The sequence below is a fragment of the Heterodontus francisci genome, chromosome 2 (genome assembly GCF_036365525.1).
Source record: "Heterodontus francisci isolate sHetFra1 chromosome 2, sHetFra1.hap1, whole genome shotgun sequence".
Classification (NCBI taxonomy): Eukaryota; Metazoa; Chordata; class Chondrichthyes; order Heterodontiformes; family Heterodontidae; genus Heterodontus; species Heterodontus francisci.
Genome location: NC_090372.1, coordinates 180,495,380 through 180,519,972, shown reverse-complemented (window position 1 = coordinate 180,519,972; position 24,593 = coordinate 180,495,380). Strand labels below are relative to the sequence as shown.

The 24,593-nt window shown below is 42.6% G+C and overlaps 1 protein-coding gene across 4 annotated transcripts in view; it reads right to left on the bottom strand.

The window, feature by feature from the left end:
* svila (supervillin a) overlaps nucleotides 1-24,593 on the bottom strand; it is a 390,378-nt gene that overhangs the window by 31,850 nt on the left and 333,935 nt on the right. For all 4 annotated transcript variants that reach the window (XM_068014363.1, XM_068014338.1, XM_068014349.1 and 1 more), the window contains 6 exons: nucleotides 22,289-22,434; nucleotides 14,957-15,132; nucleotides 11,298-11,439; nucleotides 7,534-7,810; nucleotides 3,686-3,840; nucleotides 2,481-2,586 (listed from right to left, as the gene is read on the bottom strand). In XM_068014363.1, the coding sequence (XP_067870464.1) occupies nucleotides 2,481-2,586; nucleotides 3,686-3,840; nucleotides 7,534-7,810; nucleotides 11,298-11,439; nucleotides 14,957-15,132; nucleotides 22,289-22,434 (1,002 nt within the window). The remainder of the gene's footprint in view (nucleotides 1-2,480; nucleotides 2,587-3,685; nucleotides 3,841-7,533; nucleotides 7,811-11,297; nucleotides 11,440-14,956; nucleotides 15,133-22,288; nucleotides 22,435-24,593) is intronic.

Sequence of the window (24,593 nt, the reverse complement as noted above, 5' to 3'; positions counted from 1 at the left end):
GATAGGCTTAGATAAGTTAGACAAGGAAAAAATGTTCCCATTGACTGATGATGCAAGGACTAGGGGACACAGGTTGAAGGTTTTGGGCAAGAGATGCAGGGGGAATGTGAGGAAGAATTTCTTTGTTTTACACAGAGAGTGGCAATGACCTGGAACTCACTGCCCAGGAGTGTGGCAGAAGGGGAGACAAAAGTAAATTGCATGGGCACTTGAAGGAAATAAACTTGTAGGGCTAAGGGGATTGAGGAGTGTGAGTGACTGGATTGCTCCGCAGAGAGCCAGCATGGACTTGATGGGCCGAATGGCCTCTTTCTATGCTGTATGACTTGCACTCTATGACTTGTCCGCCCATTCCACTAGCCTGTCTATGTTCTCTTGAAGACTAACCTTATCCTCCTCACAGTTCACAATACTTCCAAGTTTTGTGTCATCAGCAAATTTTGGAATTGTGCCCTGTACATCCAGTCTAGGTCATTAATATATATATGAAGAAAAGCAGTGGTCCTAGTGCCAACCCCTGGGAACCCCACGGAGTACCTTCTTCCAGTTCGAAAAAGAACCCTTCACAACTACTCGCTGCTTCCTGTCACTCATCTAACTTGGTATCCATGCGGCCACTGCCCCTTTTATTTCATAGTTTAGTTTAGAGATACAGCACTGAAACAGGCCCTTCGGCCCACCGAAGTCTGTGCCGACCATCAACCACCCATTTATACTAATCCTACACTAATTCCATATTCCTACCACATCCCCACCTGTCCCTATATTTCCCTACCTATACTAAGGGGCAATTTATAATGGCCAATTTACCTATCAACCTGCAAGTCTTTGGCACGTGGGAGGAAACCGGAGCACCCGGAGGAAACCCACACAAACACAGGGAGAACTTGCAAACTCCACACAGGCAGTACCCAGAATTGAACCCGGGTCGCTGGAGCTGTGAGGCTGCGGTGCTAACCACTGCGCCGCCCTAGGTTTCAATTTTGCTGGCAAGTCTATTGTGTGACACGTTATCAAATGTCTTTTAGAAGTTCATATACACATCATTCACATTACCCTCATCAACTCTGTTATTTCATGAAAAAACTCAATCAAGTTAGTTAAATACAATTTACCTTTAACGAATCCATGCTGGCTTTCCTTAATCAGCACTTTGTCCCGGAATCTCGTTTCTAAAAGCTTTCCCACCACCGAGGTTAAACTGACTGGCCTGTAGTTGCCGGGATTATCCTTACACCCTTATTTCAACATTCTTTCAGACATTATTATACATCAGGAAACTGGCACGGATTTTAACCAGAATTTGCAGAAACAGTGAATTAGTCAACTGCATTATACGCAGAGAATAACTCATCTTTCATTTTGTCTACATTCTATCAACCTTGTAATATTTTTCTTCCATTAGCCCTTCCAGCTGACATTAACTTTTTCTAGTTGTATGGTAGCAGACTTCATGTGCAGTTTCTGCAAAGTTATTAAGTCAAATTGAAAGATGAGAGCATAAAATTCCCTTAGTTCCTCTGGGCCACAAACCACCTGCGACTGACCTAAGCCTCTGTTAATGTTACTCCACAGCAGCTGTAAGGGGGTAAGCAATAGTAGTCAGGAAACGATTTCCCTTTCCTTTGTGGCCTCCCCACACCAGCACAGCTGACATCTGCAACTCAGCAATGTGAATATCAACCCTAGATCCCTTGTGGTAAAGCTGCCACTCATGCAGTTCCCAGTGGCAATCTCTACACCTGCAATGGTGGAGGCCCGGGAACAGACAGTCCAGTGATTCACAGGAGGTATGTGAATGCAGGTGGAAAAAAATAAGAAGGGAACTAGATTACAATATACTCAAAATCTATCAAGAATTTTTAAAAGAAGCATTTTTTGGAGGGCAGGGAGCAGCTCACCACCACAGACAGTGTTGAGAGTCAACCACACAGTGCAGGACTGGAGTTATTTGTGAGCTAGACCAGGAGGGGATGGCAGGTTTCCTTCTCTAAAGAACATTAATGACCCAATTAATTTTCTCTGATTTTATTGAATTCGAATTCCTGATTCTCCATGGTGGAGTGTGAACTCAAGATCTCTGATTGCCAGTTCAGTACCATAATGACATTAAACCAAATAACAGGTAAACTATAAATAGATAGTATATGAGCAAATATGCTGCAACCTAAGTATTATAATGTGAAAAATGGTTGGATACATGCATTTGAATTATATGGGGGAGAATGTCATTCGCGTACTGCTGCTTCTATGATATCATTGAAGAGCGCTGTGCGGGTAGCAGCCCGTGATGCTGCCTGCCCCAGGAGAATCGAGGCAAGCCTGCATAGCACATAAAAGAATTTCTCCCCGCTAAATTTTTATTCTGCAAAGAACTATCTTGGCAGAGTCTGATTTCAATGTACTATTAGGTTTATCCACAGCAGTTCTACTCTATCATGCAACATCTAACATGATACAAAACCACAATAAGTTTTTACTTTGTGAGCTTTCTTCTTCCTCTTCCCTTTTACCAGCATGCACAATCATTCCTCCTTGAAACAGCTGCAGGAAACAAGGTGGCTCCTTCCCCTGAAGCACTTGGACCTAGAATAATACAAGGTATAAAAAAACCCAGTTAAGTATTAGAGCATTTTAAAAAAACTAGACCATTAAACTCTTCCTCAAGAAAGTGAAAAACAATAACCTTTTATGACTTTAATAATAATGAATAAGTTACAATGACTTTTTCATAATACAAGTAGTACTATAATACGTAGTACAAGAAGGAGTAACTGATACAAGTCACAACTCATGGATTTCACTTCAGAGATCAATAAAATGGCATTTTAAAAAGGATGTTCACCACCACATAGGAAGTATTTGAACTGTGTCGGAAGTGGGAGGGCAATATAGAGATAAAAACTAAAAACTGAAAAGTGCAATTCAAGCATAAAGGATAGAAAGTAAAAAAGAGAAAACAAAAGTAAATCAGGGGACAACCACAAAATAAACAGTAAAATAGTGGTAAATGATGAGAAAATGTCTCTTTTTGGCATCTCAAGCTTCTTGAAGCAAAGATCTCATACCTAAAGATGCTAAGCCTGGAGTCTATTCCATCCTCAGAGAGTCGTGCAAAATCTGCATTAGTGCTGCTTGCTGAATGTAGATGTGATTCAAAAAATAAAGGCCTCCCCAACTAGTCAGCCCACACAACTGAGCTGCATATTCTGCAGTCAAATTCCTGTCCAATATGAATTTAATTAAAACTGTGAGGAGATGTCAAAATCTAGTCGACTGGACAACTTAATTAACTCCAAAGGTGGAGATATGAATTATATCTGCTGAAATGCAATTGGAGTTACCGAGGAAATGACTTAAAGGCATTTTTAAACATAATCCATTACAGCTGTTCTCATTTTCACCTGCATTTGTTGTTATTTAATGGCTTACCTCAGTAATTGTTTGTGTGACTTCTGAAGATGCCACCTGGAAGAGTGATGAAATATGATGTGCTCCTTTTTTAAAAGCACAAATTATTATAATAAACTATTACCCAAATTATTCTATAACTGAAAATACTTTTAATGGCTTTCATGAATAAATCACAACTGAGTGTCTTCCGCTGTGCTAGTAATCCACCATTCTCATATTCCGTTCTCCACATTCTCTACCTTACACAAAAGGATTGGTAGGAAAGACTCACCTGCGCTCCTCGCTCTTCGTCTAACTCTACAGTCATAAGAGCAGAAGTTCCTTTCTCACTCACAGTTGAGTGACGGCCTTGCCAGAAGTAGTACACGCATTTCTCCTTCCCGATAGCTGTGTTTCGAACAAGCTCAGACTTCTGCCTTTTACCAACTATGTTATATATAAAGAAGTCAAAATAGATTACACATCAACAGAATCAAAGCCTATAGACCACAGAATCTACCTATACAGAGGATATCTTCCCTTTGACTGTGCTTTTGCTCCTTCTTGAACTACTTCCATCACTATTCTCCCAAACTCTGTGTCTGCTGATGAACCATCATCCTGTACAGTGCTGAGAGATGCTTTTGTATATAATGAGGGTGAAATTAGTCTTTAGCAATAGTGTAAAATGGGTGATAACAAATTGGCAGCCTGTTTCACACCTGCCCGATTTTCTTTTCTATTGATTTGGGTTGCTGCTTCGTTATTGCCCATTTTGTGTTCACATCCAATGAGTGTTATAGAGATGTAATGTATATGTACACTACCGTGGAATGCATAAAGACGTACATATGAATTAGGAACAGGACTAGGCCATTCGGACCCTCAAGCCTGCTCCGCCATTCAATAAGATCATGGCTGATCTGATTGTAACCTCAACTCCAGAGGCTGGATTCTATGAGCTCGCTGCGATCTCGGTGGTGAGCTAAAAAAAAAATGGTGCTTTAAATAGCTGGGGTGACCTGCCCTCTCCCCCCCACAAAAATCATGTGGAGGGGGCGGGCTGTCAGTCCTCGGTAATGGCGTCAGCTACCTGTGCACAGGTTCTGACACCATTTTTAAAGTTAGCCATATCGTAATATTTACATTTTTAAAGACATAGTCCCCCTAGAATTACATAAAGGTCCAACGCCCCTTTCCCACACCTCCAATAACAATTACATGAATTATCTGCCCTCCACAACCCGCACCCCCCGCCCCCCCACCGCCAGCCAAAACACTTATCTTTAACATCTGACCTTCCCCCCCACAAACTGCACAAAGTTTGAAGTCCAGCCCTTCCCACCATCCCCTACACCCATGACATTTATTTGACCCCATCTCCCCCCAAACCCCGCACTGGTAAACTTACCTTCTTCCCCTTCCCCACCAGTGTTGCACCTCTGAATCAGATCTGAAGGTGTAGAAGGGCCGGCTGCCAAGCCGACGATTGCGGTGGCCCTCAAGATCGCAAGTGAGTAGATTTAAATTAATTAATTTTATTGATTTAAATATTCAAATTGTGGTGCCGTCGTCCAGCGGCGGGGGGCTGCCACGGAGCCTCGCTGCCGCCGAGAGGATCGGGCAGGGCCCTGCTGGCATCGAGGTCTATGGTGGGCCTCATTCGTAGCGATCTTCAGGGCCACCCTGCCATGGATTAAAATCCAGCCCCACATTCCCACCTATCGTTGGTAACCTTTCACCCCCTTGCTTAGCAATAATCTATCTACTTCTGCCTTAAAATATTCAAAGACTGCTTCCACTGCCTTTTGAGGAAGAGAATTCCAAAGACTCACAATCCTCAGAGAAAAAATTTCTCCTCATCTCTGTCTTAAATGGGCGACCCCTTATTTTTAAACAGTGACTCCTAGTTCTAGATTCTCCCACAAGAGGAAACATCCTTTCCACATCCACCCTGTCAAGACCCTTGAAGATCTTATATGATTCAATCAAGTTGCCTCTTACTTTTCTAAACTCTCGCGGATACCAGCCTAGCCTGTCCAATCTTTTCTCATAAGACAACCTGCCCATTCCAGACAACCTGCCCATTCCAGTAAACCTTCTCCGAACTACTTCCAACACATTTACATCCTTCCTTAAATAAGGTGACCAATATTGTACTCCAGATGTGGTCTCACCAATACCCTGTATAGCTGAAGCATAACCTCCCTACTTTTGTATTCAATTCCCCTCGCAATAAACAATAACATTAGATTTCCTAATTATTTGCTGTACCTGCATGCTAACCTTTTGCGATTCATGCACCAGGGCATCCAGATCCCTCTGCATCTCAGAGCTCTGCAATCTCTCACCATTTAGAAAATATTCTTTTTTATTTTTCCTGCCAAAATGGTCAATTTCACATTTTCCCACATTATACTCCATTTGCCAGATCTTTGCTCACTCACTTAACCTATCTCTATCTCTTTGTAGCCTCTTTATGTCCTCTTAACAACTTACTTTCCTATGTCATCATATCTATGTCATCAGCAAACTTAGCAACCATACCTTCGGTCCCTTCATCCAAGTCATTTATAGAAATTGTAAAAAGTTGAGGCCCCAGCACTGATCCCTGTGGCACACCACTCATTACATCTTGCCAACTAGAAAATGACCCATTTATGCCTTATCTGTTTCCTGTTAGCTAGCCAATCTTCTATCCATGCCAATATGTTACCCACTACACCATGAGCTTTTATTTTCTGCAATCACCTTTGATGTGGCACTTTATCAAATGTCTTCTGGAAATCTAAGTACAGTACATCCACCAGTTCCCCTTTATCCAAAGCACATGTTACTTCTTCAAAGAGCTCCAATAAATTGATTAAACATGGTTTTCCTTTCACAAAACTATGTTGACTCTGCCTGATTACCTTGAATTTTTCTAAGTGCCCTGCTATAACTTCTTTAATAATAGCTTCTGACATTTTTACCATGACAGATATTAAGCTAACTGGCTAACAGTTTCCTGTTTTCTGCGGGAAATAGGCTGAGAAGTTTCTAACATATATGTAGACAAATTTTCAGAATCCCAGTTTTGTTCCCTTGAAACAGTAACTACAAAGAAGTCCCATTATATTCAAGAGCACTCTTACATACAAGCTTTCATCAGCCCTGAGCTAATGCAATTTCACAAGGCTTGTCTTTATCAAGTAATTCACTGAAATGGTATGTTGGGACTAAAACATTACTCACCTATTCTTTCCTATTTCATCTACACCCAAAGGTCTATAAATTGGCTCAGCAAAAATAAAATCCTGCTAAAAATAAATATATGGCTCAATTTGAACTCACTGGCAGTAACCAGGTAGGGGGCAGTTAAAATGAAGCCAGTCAGTTACCAGTCTGATCCTGCTGCCTCCCTGTATTGACTGACGGTAAGCTGCTCTTTTGAGCCGGGTGGGGGTATAGTTGTGGGTGGCAATGGTTGGACACCTGCAGGAAGGAAGAGGGATCCCTTTTCAAATATGCAGATCGGATCCCAATGATGTCAGGGTGATGCAGTATTAGTCAGAAGCTTGAGCAGAGGAGCAGTGATGGTTTACCCATCTAGCTAGGCCCTCTGGGAGCTGGAATGTAAACCAGAGGAGCACAGGTAGTTAAGTTTAACAATTTAATTTTAGGTTTCCCTGTGGGCCAGGAGGAGCAAGAGTCCTTCTCTGGGCCTTATTGCCCCAGGCTCTCCCCCTGCCCCCACCACCTCCACCCTTCCCTCCTAATCACCTCCTGCTGCCAAATTCCTGTTCCTGCCCAGCACCCAGGTAGTGAAGCTGGCTGGGTTAAGACAGAACTCCGTGAACATGTCTGCAAATGAAGCCCAGCCATTAAGGTCAGCCCGGCCGCCATTTCCCTGGACTCCCTGCTTAGGGTTTCATATGCACCGTACCCACATCCTCCCCATTTAAAATGGGGACTACCATGTACATCTAAATACACTGCAGCATTTTGTAATTATAAATCTCAGCATTATAACATAATCTAAACAATGTAGAAACAAACAAGGTTTGTAGCTTTACTCCATTAAGACTCAAGAGTCATTTCTATTTAGTTCATGTTTAGAACGTTATTCAAATACTATAATTGTATACAATTGGCACTAACCTGTGGTGCTCACCAGGTACTTCGATTTCACCACATAAGTATCTCCTTCATGAAACTGCCCAATGCTCTGCTTGGGTAATCTACTATAGTCAAATTCAAGTATGTGCCACACATCAACTGAGACACTCGTGATCTCAAACTGCCTTCCATCTTCTCCCTCTACTATTCCATAGCCACGGCCAATATTTAACCCATCTAGAGTTGTTCCAACTGGGGCTGGAGACTGAGGAATCATCAGGGTGACATCATATGGTTTAAGATCAATTCTGTGCTCCTGCTACAAGACAAGAAGGAAGAGTGTAAGTTGTATGCAAATTTAATTTTCAGCTAGAAACATTTGAACTGTAAATCGTATTTTGATAAAGATGCCACTAGTTGATTCCAAGTAAATCTGGAATGAAATGAAATTCAGTTCTTCTCTTGCCGTTCCTGGAGTGTACATTTCCCAAAGTTTACAGAAATGTTTTGGTTCAGTCCAGTCTCTACTACAGTCTACTCTTCTTAATCCAAAAATCACTGAATTACATCGTTAGGCCTGAATTCCTAATTTGCTGTTATTTATGATGCTCAATTCAAATTATTGCACAATTCATTTTGTTCAGCACAAATGTGAACTTTGAATTATCAGTAGACTGTACTTGAGAGCCATGAGATTTAGAAAGTTAATTTTCTTTGAAACAATTTATGTATTACTTTCAAACTGACAACTTAGGGAAGAATTTGTGATGGATTACTAAAGCTAGGTAAGAAATAATCACATACTACCCAAACATTTCACAAGCAGTTACAGCTAAGCTCCACAATCAGAAAACCACACAGCCATACTGAAGGAAATAAAAATAGCCTGTTAAGGATTTAACTCATGTTGCCACTGGAACTGCGTGCATGTATAAAAGACTAATTTACAACAGCTTCACATGGATGCAAATATAGCAAGTCTAATTAAACTGAGTATGCCCTCTCAGGAGGCCATAAAAGGTTACTACACAAATAAGAGCGCATGGGGGGGGGGGGGGGGGGGGGGGGGGGGTGTGTGTGTGTGTGTGTGTGTGTGTGTGTGTGTGTGTGTGTGTGTGTGTGTGTGTGTGTGTGTGTGTGTGTGTGTGTGTGTGTGTGTGTGTGTGTAGCATATTATGTATCGAGAGAGGATTGGTTAGCTAACAGGAAGCAGAGAGTCGGGATAAATGGGGCATTTTCGGGTTGGCAAGCTGTAGCTAGTGGAATGCCACAGGGATCAGTGCGGAGGCCTCAACTGTTTACAATCTATATCAATGACTTGGATGACGGGACTGAATGCATGGTTGCTAAATTTGCTGATGGCACAAAGATAGGTAGAAAAGTACACTGTCAAGAGGACAGAAAGAGTCTACTAAGGGATTTAGATAGTTTAAGTGAGTGGGCAAAAATTTGGCAAATGGAGTATAATGTGGGAAAATGTGAACTTATCTACTTTGGCCAGAAGAATAGAAAAGCAACAAATTATTTAAATGGAGAGAGACTGCAGGACTGTGTGGTACAGAGGGATCGGAGTGTCCTGGTACATGATTCACAAAAAGTTAGTATGTAGGTATAGCAAGTGATGGTTACGATGGAACTGTATAAAACGCTAGTTAGGCCACAGCTGGAGTACTGTGTACAGTTTTGGTCTCTTTACTTGAGAAAGGATATAACTGCATTGGAAGCAGTTCAGAGAAGGTTCACTCGACTGATTTTTGGGATGAAGGGGTTATCTTATGAGGAAAGGTTGAACAGGTTGGGCCTGTATCCATTTGAGTTTATAAGAATGAGGGGTGATCTTATTGAAACATAGAATACCCTGAGGGGACTTGACAGGGTAGATGCTGAAAGGATGTTACCCCTTATGGGAGAGACTAGAATTAGGGGACATTGTTTAAAAATAAGGGGTCTCCCATTTAAGACGGAGATGGGGAGAAATTTTTTCTTTCAGAGGGTTGTTAGTCTGTGGAATTTTCTTCCACAGAGAGCAATGGAGGCTGAGTCATTGAGTATTTTTAAGGCCGAGTTAGATAGATTCATGATTGACAAGGGAGTCAAAGGTTATAGCTTTGGCTATATAGGGTAGACAGGGAAGTAGAGTTGAGGCCACAGCTAGATCAGCCATGATCTTATCAAATGGTGGAGCAGGCTCGAGGAGCTGAATGGCTTACTCCTGCTCCTAATTTGTATGTTCGTATGTATCCCATGGTGCTATTCGAAGAGCGGATGAGTTCTCCCTGTTGTCTTGGCCAATATTTATCTCTCAACCAACATTACTAAAACAGATTATCGGTCATTGGTGGGACCATGCTGTGCTCAGATTTGATCCTGCATGTCCTATAGTAAAACAGCAACTGCACTTCAAAAGTACTGTATTGGCCATAAAGCGCTTTGGAATGTCCTGAGGATGTGAAAGGCGCCATAGAAATACAAGTCTTTCTTTTTCTTTCCAAACTCTAAATTGTGATCTAACAATTGTCTTGTATAAATTTATCATGATCTCTTTGACTCTTATACTCTACCCCTATTCCGAAAAGCCAAAAAGTCTACTAGCTTTTGTTATGGCTTTATCCACATGTACTCACTTTTAAGCAATTATGTTTTGAACCTCATGGTCTCTGTTCATCCACATCTGGCAACATGCCATATCTTGTTTTTCTTTCAAAATTCATTATTTCAAACTTCTCTGCATTTTTCTTCTCTCAAAATATTAAGAACAATGGTGGTGTTATCAGTGACTCCTCACATCCACCACTTCCAACAATTCACCAATCCAAGCAACATTCGTGAATCCATACCCTTGCATTCCTGTGAGTAAGCTTTCTAATATATTTTCTCTAATACCATATGCATGAAGATGTCTCCTTATTAAGGCACCTTATTGAATTCCTTCTGAAAATCCATACACACTATATCTACATCATCCCCTTTATCTATGCAATCATTCACTTCAACAAATAATTCTTACTTCAAACTCAAAAGCAGATTAATGAGTTCAAATGAACCCAAATGCCAGGGTAAGAGGCAACATGCAACTCCAACCCACCAAAATCCAAATGCTGACTCTTAGCAGGGCAGCAAGAGTGGCATGTTGTTCGAATATTTGCATCCTCCTGCCAACAATAACAATTAGATGCATTATTGCTTTTTAAACAAACTAGGATCCACTTTCCCTCTCTCACCTTCTTACACCATTTTCAATTTTATTTGCTATAATTTGCTAATTCAGTGAATGCTGTTGGAGAAAGCTCGTGTGGCGCATAAACCCTGGCATAGATCAACTGGGCCAAATGGCCTGTTTCTGTGCTTAGACTCTATGTAACATATACCAAATCTAATGTTCCTATCAAGACTGACATCAATAGATTCTGGTTGGTTAAAGCTTTCAAAGGATAACCAAAAAAGGCAGGTAAATGGAGTCGAGGTATATATCATCCATCATCTAACTGAATGGTAGAACATGCTCAAGGAGCTGAATAACCTATTCCTCTACCTATTAAGATTGTGCTGCAGATTATTTCTGATAAATTGGAGGAAACCTTGTGATAACATATTGTCACAAAATATCAGATGATAAGATTTGTATAAAACCAAGTTCCGCAAGACTTTAGAATTTCTATAAACTTTTCTCAAAACTGGATCAGTTGATAGGTCTGAGATATTCAATGTCTCCAGTCTATCAGGTTTTACACATGACTACAGGTGCTTTAATAGGCAGAAAGGATTATAGTTTTTACTTCACTAATAAGGTAATCAAAGAGCTGCACCTTCTGCTCCTCTTCAACAGCAGTTTTTTGTGAGGGCTTCTTTGAATCTAGCCAGTCCAGGAACTTTTCCTTAAACAAAATAGTTTCATTGTGCTCTGTCAGCCTGCCAAAAATTGCCCAATCAGGACGACCTTGACCTTTCCTACATGTGAAAAAAGTAAGCAGCTGGTTAGGATTAACATTTGGCATCTGACATCTTAACACATGACTTACTGTTCAAAGTGGAATCTCTGCCAACTAAATAAAGAAAATAATGTTTTCAAGTTACTGCTTGCTGTAATAAATGGTAATTTCATGTTTGTTAATAGGGAAGATATATACCGACACACAGATTCCAAAGTATTCCCTCCTATTAAAGGAACAAAATGGTAATTTTAGCAGGATATTTGTCAACATTTCATTGTCACTGTGAAGATGCTTAATTAGTCTTTCACCCCACTGGGCTACTCTGGCACCACTTTTACATCTTGTAGTGGTTCAACTAAAAACAAACGGTTGCTTGCGTGATGTTAAACAAACTTTCTGGAGATGCCCACCCTGGGAAACTTCACTATTGGTAACAGATTTCTTTGGTAGAAATGAAATTGAAGTTTCAATAAAAAAATTCTAACAAGAATAAATTTATTTTTCTATATGTAAAAAAGGATGGGGAAGGAGAATAACTTTCAACAAAATGCAGCACCCGATTCTTTTCTTACTCTTCATTACAGATTTAAAAACGAATAAACCTATGGTATAATGGAATGAACAGGCTAGAACAGCTTGCTTTGCCTTTATTTATTCGTTCATGGGCTGTGCACGTGGCTGAAAAGGCCAGCATTTATCATCCATCCCTAATTGCCCTTGACAACATACACTGAGGTATCATACTTGTAGATATTCTTATATTCACTACCACCACTCATCAAGGGTATAAATTCCTTTCTCTTCTCTGTTCAGGTTTCCCAAGGTATCTCTTGTAGCTGAGCAGATAGGCAACCTTCTCATAAGCCTCCACCAATGCAGACAACCAGTCACTAGGTGGTGTACAATAAGAGACCAGCAAGTAGTGTTCCCCTAAATTTGCCTTCCTCCCTAGAAAAGAGGTCTTGTATCTCCTTATTCTGTGACACAACACATCAGCGTTGGAACTCTCTCTACCACCTCTCAAATATTTGTATGTTACATGTAATTACTTAAATACATTACAAGATCAATCACTTTATGGTATACTTTACTACTGAGTATTTTACTTTTTGGGCAAGAGTGGCATTTTTTAAATTCTTTCACAGGATATGGATGTCACTGGCAAGGCCAGGATTTATTGCACATTCCTAATTGCCTTTTCATAGGGTTAAGAGTCAACCACAGTGCTGTGGGTCTAGAGTCACATAGTCCAGACAGGTAAGGATGGCAGATTTCCTTCTCCAAAGGACATTAATGAGCCAGATGGGTTTATATGTCAATCTGTTAGTTTCATAGTCACAATTACTGACACTAGCTTTTGATTCCTGATGAATTTAATTCGTTGAATTTAAATCCCTGAGGAGTGTTGAAATCATGTTTCCGGATTAGTCCAGGCCTCTCGATTACCAGTTCAGTCCTATAACCATTATGCTACTGAACCCACAGGATTTTACAAGAGGGGACTATTAATGTGCCCAAGCAACTATGTACTAAATGTGCAAACACAATAAAACTATACTTGAAAGTCCTTTCATGAACTTATACATGAGGTAGATAATACAATCAAGACAGAATTAACATGAAATGAAACGAAGGCCACTGAACATATTTAAATGCAGAGTCCCATAACTCCTAAGTGATTGTGAAAAGATGCTGTAAAATGCTTAGTTTTGTGTAGTCATTACAGTAGATTAGTCCATGCATTAATTACAGTAGATGTAAGGCAGCCAATAACCCAGAAATAAAATAAATGGCATGTGCATTGTAATGTATTTGCCTTAGCTTCTCTAAACTCCTTTATTACTATATTAACCAGTCAACTGGGAGAGATAACTTGTAATTTATCAGTTACTCTGTTGTTGTAATATGTAATAAAAAAGTACATTAAAGCATAAAATGCAAAAAAAGGCATAAACTGAAATTTAGGAGCTAACAAATATCAGTAGTTAGAATCACAAGGGTTTTTCAGATTGTAATGGCAAGCTCAGCCAGTAGATTGGATCCCCATTCCGAACATCTCTAAGCCTGTCAGCCACTAACACTCTGCCAATAATTTTGTTAAAAGTCCATTTTCATTTTAGATCAGAATAAGTTAGGCTTTGAAAGGAAGGCAGATTTTTCAATATCTTCAAATTTGGACAAGTAACAGTCCAATGGAAAAGAGGAAACGTGATTATTGTGCCTCTCCGAAGGCATGGAAGAAAAGAAAAAGCATAAACATTTACCTTGAGTACTATTCATATCTATCAAACTATGCATCATCACCATTTACCTCCTCATTGTCAGCTTCCCCCCAACCCCCATTTACAAAAGGAAGCTCAAAAAAAAAAATCAATAAAGATAATTCTAGTGTTGGGGGGTGGGGGGTGGGATTTTATGCTCTCTCTCCTGGCGGGTTTGGAGGCGGGGAGAACATTAAAAGCATTAAATCAGGTGGAATGGTGGCGAGACCCCTTCCCCCCACCACCTATCCGTCTTCGCCAAAATTTAGTCCTGTGAACAGCTTTCCCACTCCGCTGCCAATTGCGACCCTTAACTGGGCAATTAACCCCTAATTAAGGGCCTCTTCCCGCCCTGCAAGACCCCACCCACCCTGACCTACCCTAGCCCTGGCTCCAGCAACACTCCTGGAGCTCAAGTACAATCACCTCCAGCCTGCAGCTGCTTGCCTCTGATTGGCCAGCAGCTCTCCAAGGGCGGGACCTCTGGCGACTGGGTCCTAGATCCTATGGAAGGCCTGCTGCTACCCACTTTAGTGCCTGATTGGCACTTAATTCAGTGGACTTTCTGGAAAAGAGGTGATGCGGGGATTTCGGCGCGGTTTCTCCGGACGTTGAGACCCCCGCCGCCAGGATAAAACTCCCCCCAGTGTTCCAGTGCTCTAAGTGAGCGCAGGTCAATTATTGTAGCCCCATCTCTGACCTATGTTGTGTGTGTTGAATTCACCCTATATTCTATAAATCAAGATTCTTCAAACAGATCGTCCCTTTGTCCCTCTCTTAAGTTCCCAAATAACCACTTTATTTGGCACAGCTCCATAAGACACAGGCACAGTTAGGGGACATTTATCACTTTACTCTTCCTATTCACTGTTGCTGGGTCAAAATCCTGGAACTCCCTTCCTAAATGCACTGTAGGTGTACCTACCCCACATGGACTGCAGCAGTTCAAGAAGGCAGCTCACCACCACCCTCTCAAGGGCAATTAGGGATGGGAAATAAATGCTGGCCACGAACGAATTAAAAAATAAATTCTCAATGAGGCATAGATGCCTAGGAACAGGATTAAACGGTTTAGCCCCTTGAGCCTATTGCAAATAGTGAAAAAGCAGAATGAAAGTTGTCACCAAAAAGGGTGACTTTGATGGATCATGACTATTCCCTGCTTTCAAAATTACTATGTTCAATATATCTAACTGTTACAGTTATTTACATACCATTAAGACATTACTAAATGAAATTATACTGTAGACTGTTCGTCTAAATGGAAGCTACCTTGGTATCAGAGCATTGCATTCGCCAGGATCTAGAGGATTGATGTCACAGTTTGTGTAGTCAAAGGTACCATTCCACAAATGCTTTGCCAACTGGAATGCTACTTTTCGCTGTGCGAGTGTGACCTCTTTTCCATGCCACACGTAAACTTCACTGCCAAAATCGAACACCAGCACCTAAAAAAAAAAATCAAGAGATTCAGAAAGTTGTATAAAAGTTTCTATGTATCATAGCTAGCCAGAAAGCATACTGTTAAATAATCAAGAGGCTCAATCAATGTTATACACATCAAGATCATCTCCAGTTCAGTCACTGATTTGTGGCCAGTTATTTAATCTCAGCTGGGACAACTGGATGGGCATTAATTTGTCTCAGTGGGGGGAATAGCTCTCCCCTGCGTCGGGTTTGGAGGAGGGGAGAGCTATTAATTGGGCGGGATGGTGGTGGGGCAGAGACCCTGCCATCTTTCCGCCTCCACACAAATTAAGCCCGGGGCGGGAAGGCCTGTGAACGACCTTCCTACCCTTCTGCCAATTGAGGCCCTGAAGTGGGCAATTAATGCTAAATTAAGGACTCATTTCGCCTCCGCTGGTATTAGCCCAGCGGCAGGCAGGCCTGTCGCCACATGGGCAGCACGTCAAGCAAACCCATACAGGTTGTTTGCTGGCTTGGTGGGGAGGGCAGGGGGGGGGCCCCTTATTAACAGGCACTGAGTGCCTGATCGAGGGACCTGGTATAGGGAAGTGGGGAGTCTGCTGAGAGCTACACCCCTGCCCTTGCTGCAGACCCCCCTTTGCCCCCGTCTGCTGCGACCCCCACCCTGTGAAATCCTTTCTGCCCCAACTTACCTGTGGCCTGGGTCCAGCACCTCCAGTGATCCAGTACCGACAGCAGCCACTGCCTCTGCGGTGGCGCTGCTCAGTTAAAGAGCTGCCAGCCTCTGATTGACCAGCAGCTGTCAGCAGGCGGGACTTCCGTCGCCGGGGTTCTTAAACCCGGGAAGGCCCGCCACTGTCCACTTAAGTGCCTAATTGGCACGTAATTCGACAGGCCTTCCCCAGAGGAGGCGACGTGGGGCTCTTGCTGGCGCTTTAGCCAGTGGTCGAGAGCCCCATCACCATCATAAAATCCCAGCCAGTATCCTCCGGCTTTCTGTGGGAGGAAACAAAGAGAGGAAATCGACCAGAGTTCTCATTCAGTGATGGTTCAGTGAGTCCTAGTGGAAAGTATACATTTCAACACATCAGATAAGCATGTGCGGCTTGGTTGTGATGCATCTCTTTCTTCAACCTCCAGCTAAACAACCCATTGGTGCTCGACTGGAGAATTTCACACAAGAAGAAGAATCACTTGAGAGGCTACAAGTGTGCGTGCAGTCACACTGTGTCAGTTACTTCCATGGGCCATAGGAGGAACAAGACTAGAAGACAGAATACAGCTTTCTGCTCTCTGGTTATTAATGCCACTAATTAAGTATTTGAAATTCAGTAGTTGTGCTGCAAAAAAAAAGACACATACTAGACCAGAACGACATTCAACTGCATTTTTGTAAGCCTTTTATGTTTGAGCATCTTTAGCCATCTAGGCTCATGCTTTGGAATTCCCTCTTTAGATCTCTTTTCTTTAAAACACACCTTTCCGACCAAACTATTAGTCATTTCCAAACGTCTCCTGCATTTGCTCAGCATTCGCCCCCCACCACCCCAATGCTTCTGCAAAACGACTGGAGACTTTTTTGGGGCGATAAAAGTGTCATGTATTTGCATGTTATTGTATGTTCATATGTGGGTATGTTATACCTAATAGTTATGGTACTGGTCTAGCAACCCAGAGGACATGGCTCAAATCTTAGGATAAAAGGTTGTAGCACCAGAAAATGATCATGGAAGCTGCTGGATTGTTGTAAAAATCCATCTGGTTTACTAATTTCCTTCAGTGAAGGCAACTGCCAGCTCTGTGTGGTCTGCCTTACATGTGTCCTCCAATCCTACACTAATGCTACGAATGGGCAATAAATACTGCAAATGAAAGGAAATCATTGATTTTAAAATGGAGTTATAATGAGTCATCATCTCTTACTCCAGCTCTTCCTATTACTTCTTCTCATTCCCCCAACCACTACCACCTTTCTCTCCTAAACACAATATCTCAGGGAGATTTGATTACAAGAGTGTTGGCAGTCCTGAATTATGTAGCCATTCTTCACTCATGAGCCAGAGCATCACAGCCAGGTTGCACCTTGATGTATATTCACACAACCACACTTCCTGGCACAGGTCACTGAATCAGAACAATGATTCTCTTTTTCTCTTCTCTCTCCTGAGCAGAACTGTCATGGCCCTGTAAGCACCGTGGCTGAGACTGTGTAGTTCTAGCTCAGCACGGATGAGATTTTAAAGCCTGGACCTTCCTGACCTATTGGTCTAACACCATGTCGTGTATTTGTCTAGCTGCCGACTCCATCTCTCCCCGAGATTTAGCCAACCTGTTCACAACCTTGGTGTCATTTGGACCCTGAGATGAGCTCCTGACCACATTCGCACCATTACTAAGACCATCTATTACCACCTCTGTAACATCACCCTTCACCCTTATCTCAGCTCATCTGCTGTTCAACCCCACATTCATGCCGTCGTTACTTCTGGACTTGTCTATTCTAATGCACCGCTGGCTGGTCTCCCACATTCTACCCGAGATAAACTTAAGGTTATCCAAACTCTGCTGCCCATGTCTTAACTCACACCAAGTCTGGTTCCCCCATCACCCCTGTGCTCGCTGATCTATTTGGCTCCTGGACAAGCAACTTCATGAATTTTAACACTCTCATCCTTGTTTTCAAATCCCTCCATGGCCTGGCCCCTCCCTATCTCTGTAATTTCCTCCAGCCTCACAACCCTCCAAGATATCCATGCTCCTCTAATTCTGGCCTCTTGAGCATCCCTGATTTTAATAGCTCTGCCAACTGGACTGAAATAACGACATTCGAGCTGCTGTACATAGTTTTAAGATGTTCTTTGCACTTTTTAATTTGCACTATGGGTAGGTAGAGGTTTTTAATCACCACTCTCACTGATGATGTGGTTTTCTTCCGTTGCCTCGGCCCTATGCTCTGGAATACCCTCCCTACACCTCTCCGCCTCGCTTTCCTTCTTTAAAACACTCCTTTGACCATCTGATCTAATAGGTGGAATTTTAGGGGCACTTTGGGAACAGTCTGAGAGGTGGCAATGCTGGCAAAATGTGGGGGGTGCCCGATATCTTCCTGTCGCCATGCTATTTAGCCAGCAGCAGAAACGGTGGCTCAGACACCCGCTGCGAACCAATTGAGCCACTTAGGTGGATAATTAAGGGCCAAAAACTTCCTGCCTCTACCTCAGGAGGGTCTGCTGCCATAAAGGAGGACTGCCCAGTGAAGCCTTGTGCCTCCCAGTGGGGGGGGGGTGGGGCGTGAAATGGGGCTGTACTTTAGGGGCATGCCATGACCCACAGAAGTGCCCCCGAGCAGGAATAGCTGCCTTCATGGCAACAGCACTGACAGTGATTCATGACCAAACTACCCCCGAACTCAACAATCGCCGGGGGCTACCCACCTCCCCGCAACCCAACTTATCAGTTTCCACGGGCATCCGGCCATTGAGGCGCCCTCTCCCTGTAACTGCAGCCTCAGAAAAGGCCACTACTAGCGGGGACACTCCTGGGTGCCGACCCTCTAATGGGCCAGCAGTTCTTGGACGACAGCCCTGGTGGTGGCCTCTTAATTGGCTGCCGCCAGCAATATGCCGCCTTGGGTCCCACTGCCCACCAAAGGAGGGGTCATCTCCAGAAAATTCGGTCCAATATCTCCTTATATGGCTTGGTGTCTTGTTTTGTTTTGGAATGATCCTGTGAAATACCTTGGGATGTTTAAATACATTAAAGTCTAAATTAGGGTTAATGTGCATGTATTTGAATGCACGGAGTGTGGTTAATAAGATTGGTGAGTTACATGCAGATTGCCATGTGAAAATACGATGTTGTGGCTATAACAGAGACCTGGCTCAAAGATGAGCAGGACTGGGTGTTAAATATTCCTGGATTCAAGGTGTTCAGGAAAGATAGGAAAGGGGAAAAGGGGGAGGGGTGGCAGTATTGATTAAGGAGAGCATTGCAGTGCTGGAGAAAAAGGATGTTGCAGGGGTCGAGGACAGAATCTATTTGGCGAGAGCTAAGGAACAAAAAAGGTGTGGTTACATTGCTCGGTGTTGTCTATAGGCCACCAGCTAGTGGGAAGGATGCAGAGGAACAAATTTGCAAGGAAGTTACAGACAGGTGCAAAAATTATCGGGTAGTTATAATTGGGGACTTTAATTATCCAAATATAGACTGGGATAGTAGTAGTGTAAAGGGCAGTGAGGGGCAAGAGTTCCAAGAGTGGGTTCAGGAAAATTTTCTACAGCAGTATGTTTCCAGGCCAATGAAAAAGGAGGCACTGCTGGACCTGGTTCTTGGTGGGCCAAATGGATCAAGTATCAGAAGGAGGTCATTTAGGGGATAGTGATCATTGTATCATACGGTTTAGGCTGACAATGGAAAAGAACAATCCAGAGTAAGAATAATTAATTGGGGGAAAGCCAACTTCAATGGGGTAAGAATGGAGCTGGGACAAATAAATTGGAGCCAAAGGATGGTAGGAAAAACAGTAGCTGAACAATGGGCTACCTTCACAGAAGAGATAGTTCGGGCACAGTCAAGGTATGTTCCCTCAAAAGGAAAAGGTAGGGTAAACAAAGCCAGTGCTCCCTGGATGATGAAAGAGGTAGAGTTTAAGATAAAGAAAGAAAAAAAGTGTGCTTATGACAGATCCCAGATAGAAAATACTATTGAGAACCAGGCCAAATATAGAAAGCCCAGAGGGGAAGTGAAAAAGCAAATAAAAGCAGCAAAGAGAGAGCATGAAGACAGACTGGCAGCTAGCATTAAAGGGAATCCCAAAGCTTTCTATAGACATATAAATAGTAAAAAGGTGGTAAAAGGATGAGTGGGGCCAATTAGGGATCATAAAGGGGATTTACACATGGAGGCAGAGGGCATAGCTGAGGTATTAAATGAATACTTTGCATCTGTCTTTACCAAGGAAGAAGATGCAACCCAGGCAATGGTGAAAGAGGATGTAATTCAGACACTAGAAGGGTTTAAAATTGATAAGGAAGAGGTATTGGACAGGCTGTCCATACTTAAAGTTGACAAGACACCAGGACCAGATGAGATGCATCCAAGGATAAAGAGGCAAGTGAGAGTGGAAATTGCGGAGGCACAGGCCATAATTTTTCAGTCTTCCTTAGACTCGGGGGTGGTGCCAGAGGACTGGAGAATTGCAAACGTTACATCCTTGTTCAGAAAAGGGTGTGAAGATAAGCCCAGCAACTACAGGCCAGTCAGTTTAACTTTGGTGGTGGGAAAACTTCTAAGAAAAATAATTTGGACAAAATTAATAGTCACATGGACAAATGTGAGTTAATTAGAGAAAGCCAGCATGGATTTCTTAAGGAAAAATCATGTTTAACTAACTTGCTGGAGTTCTTTTGAGGAGGTAACAGAGTGGGTTGATGACGGCAATGCAGTTGACGTGGTGTACATGTACTTTCAAAAGGTGTTTGATACAGTGCCACACAACATACTTGACAGCAAAGTTATAGATCATGGAATAAATAGGACAGTAGCAACATGGATACGGAATGGGCTGAGTGACAGGAAATAAAGAGTAGTGGTTAATGCATGTTTTTTGGGCTGGAGGAAGGTTTATAGTGGAGCTCCCCAGGGGTCAGTGTTGGGACCCTTGCATTTCCTGATATATCATAGGATCACAGGAAATAGGAGCAGGAGTACACCATTTGGCCCATCAAGCCTGCTCTGCCATTCAAACAGATCATGGCTGATCATCTACCTCTATGCCATTTTCCCCACTATCCCCATATCATTAATGTCATTAGTATCCAGAAATCTATTGATTTCTGTCTTGAATATGCTCAATGATTGAGCTTCCACAGCCCTCTGGGGTAGAGAATTTTACAGATTCACCACCCTCTGAATGAAGAAATTCCTCCTCATCTCGGTCTTAAATGGCCTGCCCCTGATTCTGAGACTGCCCCCCACCCCCCCACCGGTTCTAGACTCACCAGCCAGAAGAAACATCCTATCCACATCTACCCTATCACACCCTGTAAGAATTTTGTAAGTTTCAATGAGATTACCTCTCATTCTTCAAAACTCTAGAGAATACAGCCCCAGTTTCTGCAATTTCTTCTCATAAGACAATCCCACCATCCCAGGGATGTATTAATGACCTAGAGTTTGGTGTGCAGGGCACAATTTCAAAGTTTTCAGATGATATGAAACTTGGAAGCATTGTGAATTGTGAGGAGGATAGTGTAGAACTTCAAAAAGACTAGGACAAGTTGGTAGAATGGGCGGACAGGGGCAGATGAAGGTCAATGCGGAGAAATATGAAGTGATTTGATTTTGGTGGGAAGAACATGGAGAGACAATATAAAATAAAGGGTACAATTCCACAGGGGGTGCAAGAGCAGAGGGACCTGGGTGTATATGTGCATAAGTCATTGAAGGTGGCAGGACAGATTGAGAGAGCGGTTAATAAAGCATACAGCATCCTGGACTTTATTAGCAGGGTCATAGAGTACAAGAGCAAGGAGGTTCTGTTGAACTTGTATAAGATACTAGTTTGGCCTCAGCTGGAGTATTGTGTCTAGTTCTGGGCGCTGCACTTTCGGAAAGATGTGAGGGCAGTGGAGAGAGTGCAGAAAAGATTCACAAGAATGGTTCCAGGGATGAGGAATTTCAGTCATGAAGATAGAGTTAGGACTGTTTTCCTTGGAGAAGAGAAGGCTGAGAGGCGATTTGATAAAAGTATTCAAAATCATGAGGAGTTTGGACAGAGTAAATAGAGAGAAACAGTTCCCACTCGTGAAAGGATCGAGAATGAGAAGGCACATATTTGAAGTAATTGATAAAAGAAGCAAAAGTGACATGAAGAAAAACTTTTTCAAGGAGTGAGTGGTTAAGGTCTGGAATGCATTGCCTGAGAGTGTGGCGGAGGCAGGTTCAATTGAAGCATTCAGAAGGGAATTAGACTGTTATATGAAAAGGAAGAATATGTGGGTTTATGAGGAGAAGGCCGGGGAATGGCACTAAGTGAATTGCTCATTCGGTGAGTAGACATAATGGGCCGAATGGCCTCCTCCTGCGTTGTAACGATTCTGTAAAGGTGCTACATAAATATAAGTTGCTGCTGTTGTTGCTGCTCCTCCTCTATTGGTTCATTTGACAAATACTTACGTCTTTTGAATTTAGCAAAGAACAACGAGGTATCTTTCCCCAGAAGTCATCGTCAGGCACTAGTTTATCATCTACGAGGCGATAAATACAGTTGGTTTCTACTATTGCACTTTCATACAGTTCATCTTCATCTGGATTTCCAGCTCCTGCGAAGGGAACAAAGCAGTCTTATTCGATGCACATTTCTCTTGAACATGTACGTTGCCCTGAACTTGCATCTTTCTCCAGTTTCTCTCCTATCTCCCCTCATGCCCATTCTAAGCTCATATTGTCCATGAAATCCACCTCCTGCCCTCTTGACCTTCTTACCACTAAACTGCTGACCAGCAAACTGCCAGTACTGCTTTTGGTTCTCTCTCCTCAAGTACTATCCCTCTCTCCAAATCTGTCATCATCACCCCTCTCCTCAAAAAAAACCCTGACCCCTTTATCCTTGCAAACAACCTCCCTTTCCTGTCCAAAGTCCTTGAACATGCTTGTTGACTCCCAAATCTGTGCCCATATTCCCCTGCAACTCCATTTTGAATCCTTCCAATTAGGTTTACAACCCCACAACAGTACCAAAATAGGTCTGGTCAAATTGACAAATGACATTCTAACTGACTGTGACCATTGTAAAGTATCCCTCCTCATCCTTCCCTGAACTGTCTGCAGCTTTTGACATGGTTGACCACACTATCGTCCTTCAATGTCTCTCTTCCATTGTCCAGCTGGGTGGGGATTGGACCCGCCTGGTTCCATTCTTATTTATCCAGTTGTAGCCATAGAATCAACTGCATTGGTTTCTCTTCCTGCTCCCGCACCATTACCTCTGGGGTTCTGCAAGGAGCTATCCTTGACGCTTATTCTATTTCTCATCTACATGCTGACCACTCAGTGACATCATCCGAAAACATGTCAGGTTCCACACATATGCTAATGACCCACCATCACTTCTCACGACGCCTCCACTGTCTTTAAATCATCAGACCGTTTGTCTGATATCCAGTACAGGATAAGCAGAATTTTTTTCTAACTAAACACTGAAGCCAATGTCTTCAGTCCATGCCACAAACTCTGTTCCCAGCCACCAACTCCATCCCTCTCCCTGGCAACTGTCTGAGGCTGAACCAAACCACTCACAACCTTGTTGTCATGTCTGACCCCGAGCTGAGCTCCCAATCGCATATTCACGCCATCATTAAGACTGCCTACCCACCTCCATAACATCGTCCGACTCCACCCCACCTCAGCTCATCTGCTGCTGAAACCCTCATCATTGCTTTTGTTATCTCTAGATTTAACTCTCCCAATGCACTCCTGGCCGGCCTCCCATCTTCCATAAACTTGAGTTCATCTAAAGCTCTGCTGCCTGTATCCCAACTCGCACTAAGCCCTGTTCACCCATCACCTGGTGCTCCCTGGCTTACACTGGCTCCAGATTGAGCAACGCCTTAATTTAAAAATTCTCATCCTTGTTTTCAAATCCCTGCATGGCTTCACCTCTCCCTAATTTTGTAATCTCTTCCAGTCATACATACCTCTGAAATATCCATGTGCCTCTAATTCTGGCCTCTTATGCATCCCCAAATTTAACTGCTCTACCACTGGTGGCTGTGCCTTCAACTGCCAAGGCCCTAAGCTCTGGAATGCCCTCCCCAAGCCTCTGTACCTCTCTTTCCTCCCTTAAGATGCTGCTTAAAACCTACCTCTTTAACCAAGTTTTTGGCCATCTGCCCTACTATCTCCTTTTGTGGCTTGGCATCAGATTTTGTTTGATAACACTTCTATGAAACGTCTTGGGATGTTTTACTATGTTAAAAGCACTATCGAAATATAAGTTGTTTACATAATCTTAGACATAAATCCAAATGATTTGCCTTCAAATGATAGCTCATTAAAAACTATTTTTAAAGTGGAGATGGGAGAAGGGAACAAAGAGTGGGTCCATCGATCTTCTGCAAAGATTGATTATTTATAATTAAGTCAATCTAATTTAAAGGAAGTATTAGCAATAACTTGCACTTAACACAAGTTGTATGCACAATGTGCTAAAATAATATAACAAGATGGGAATTTCTGCTTCTGTGCTCCACAACTTCTGATTGTCTAGTCATACAATTTAATGTTTAGAAATTCTCAGCTGGGAAGCACAGAAGCAGAAGGTGTTGCCTATTAAATTTTTAAAGTATAAAACCTACATAAACAAGCTATTTAATATTTTCTTAGCTGTGCTGACTTGGGTTGTAACAGAGTGCTACAGTGGAAGTTTGGTAACTGAGGAAGTTCGGTAAGGAGGGAGCGAGGAGCTCCTTTCATTTCCTCC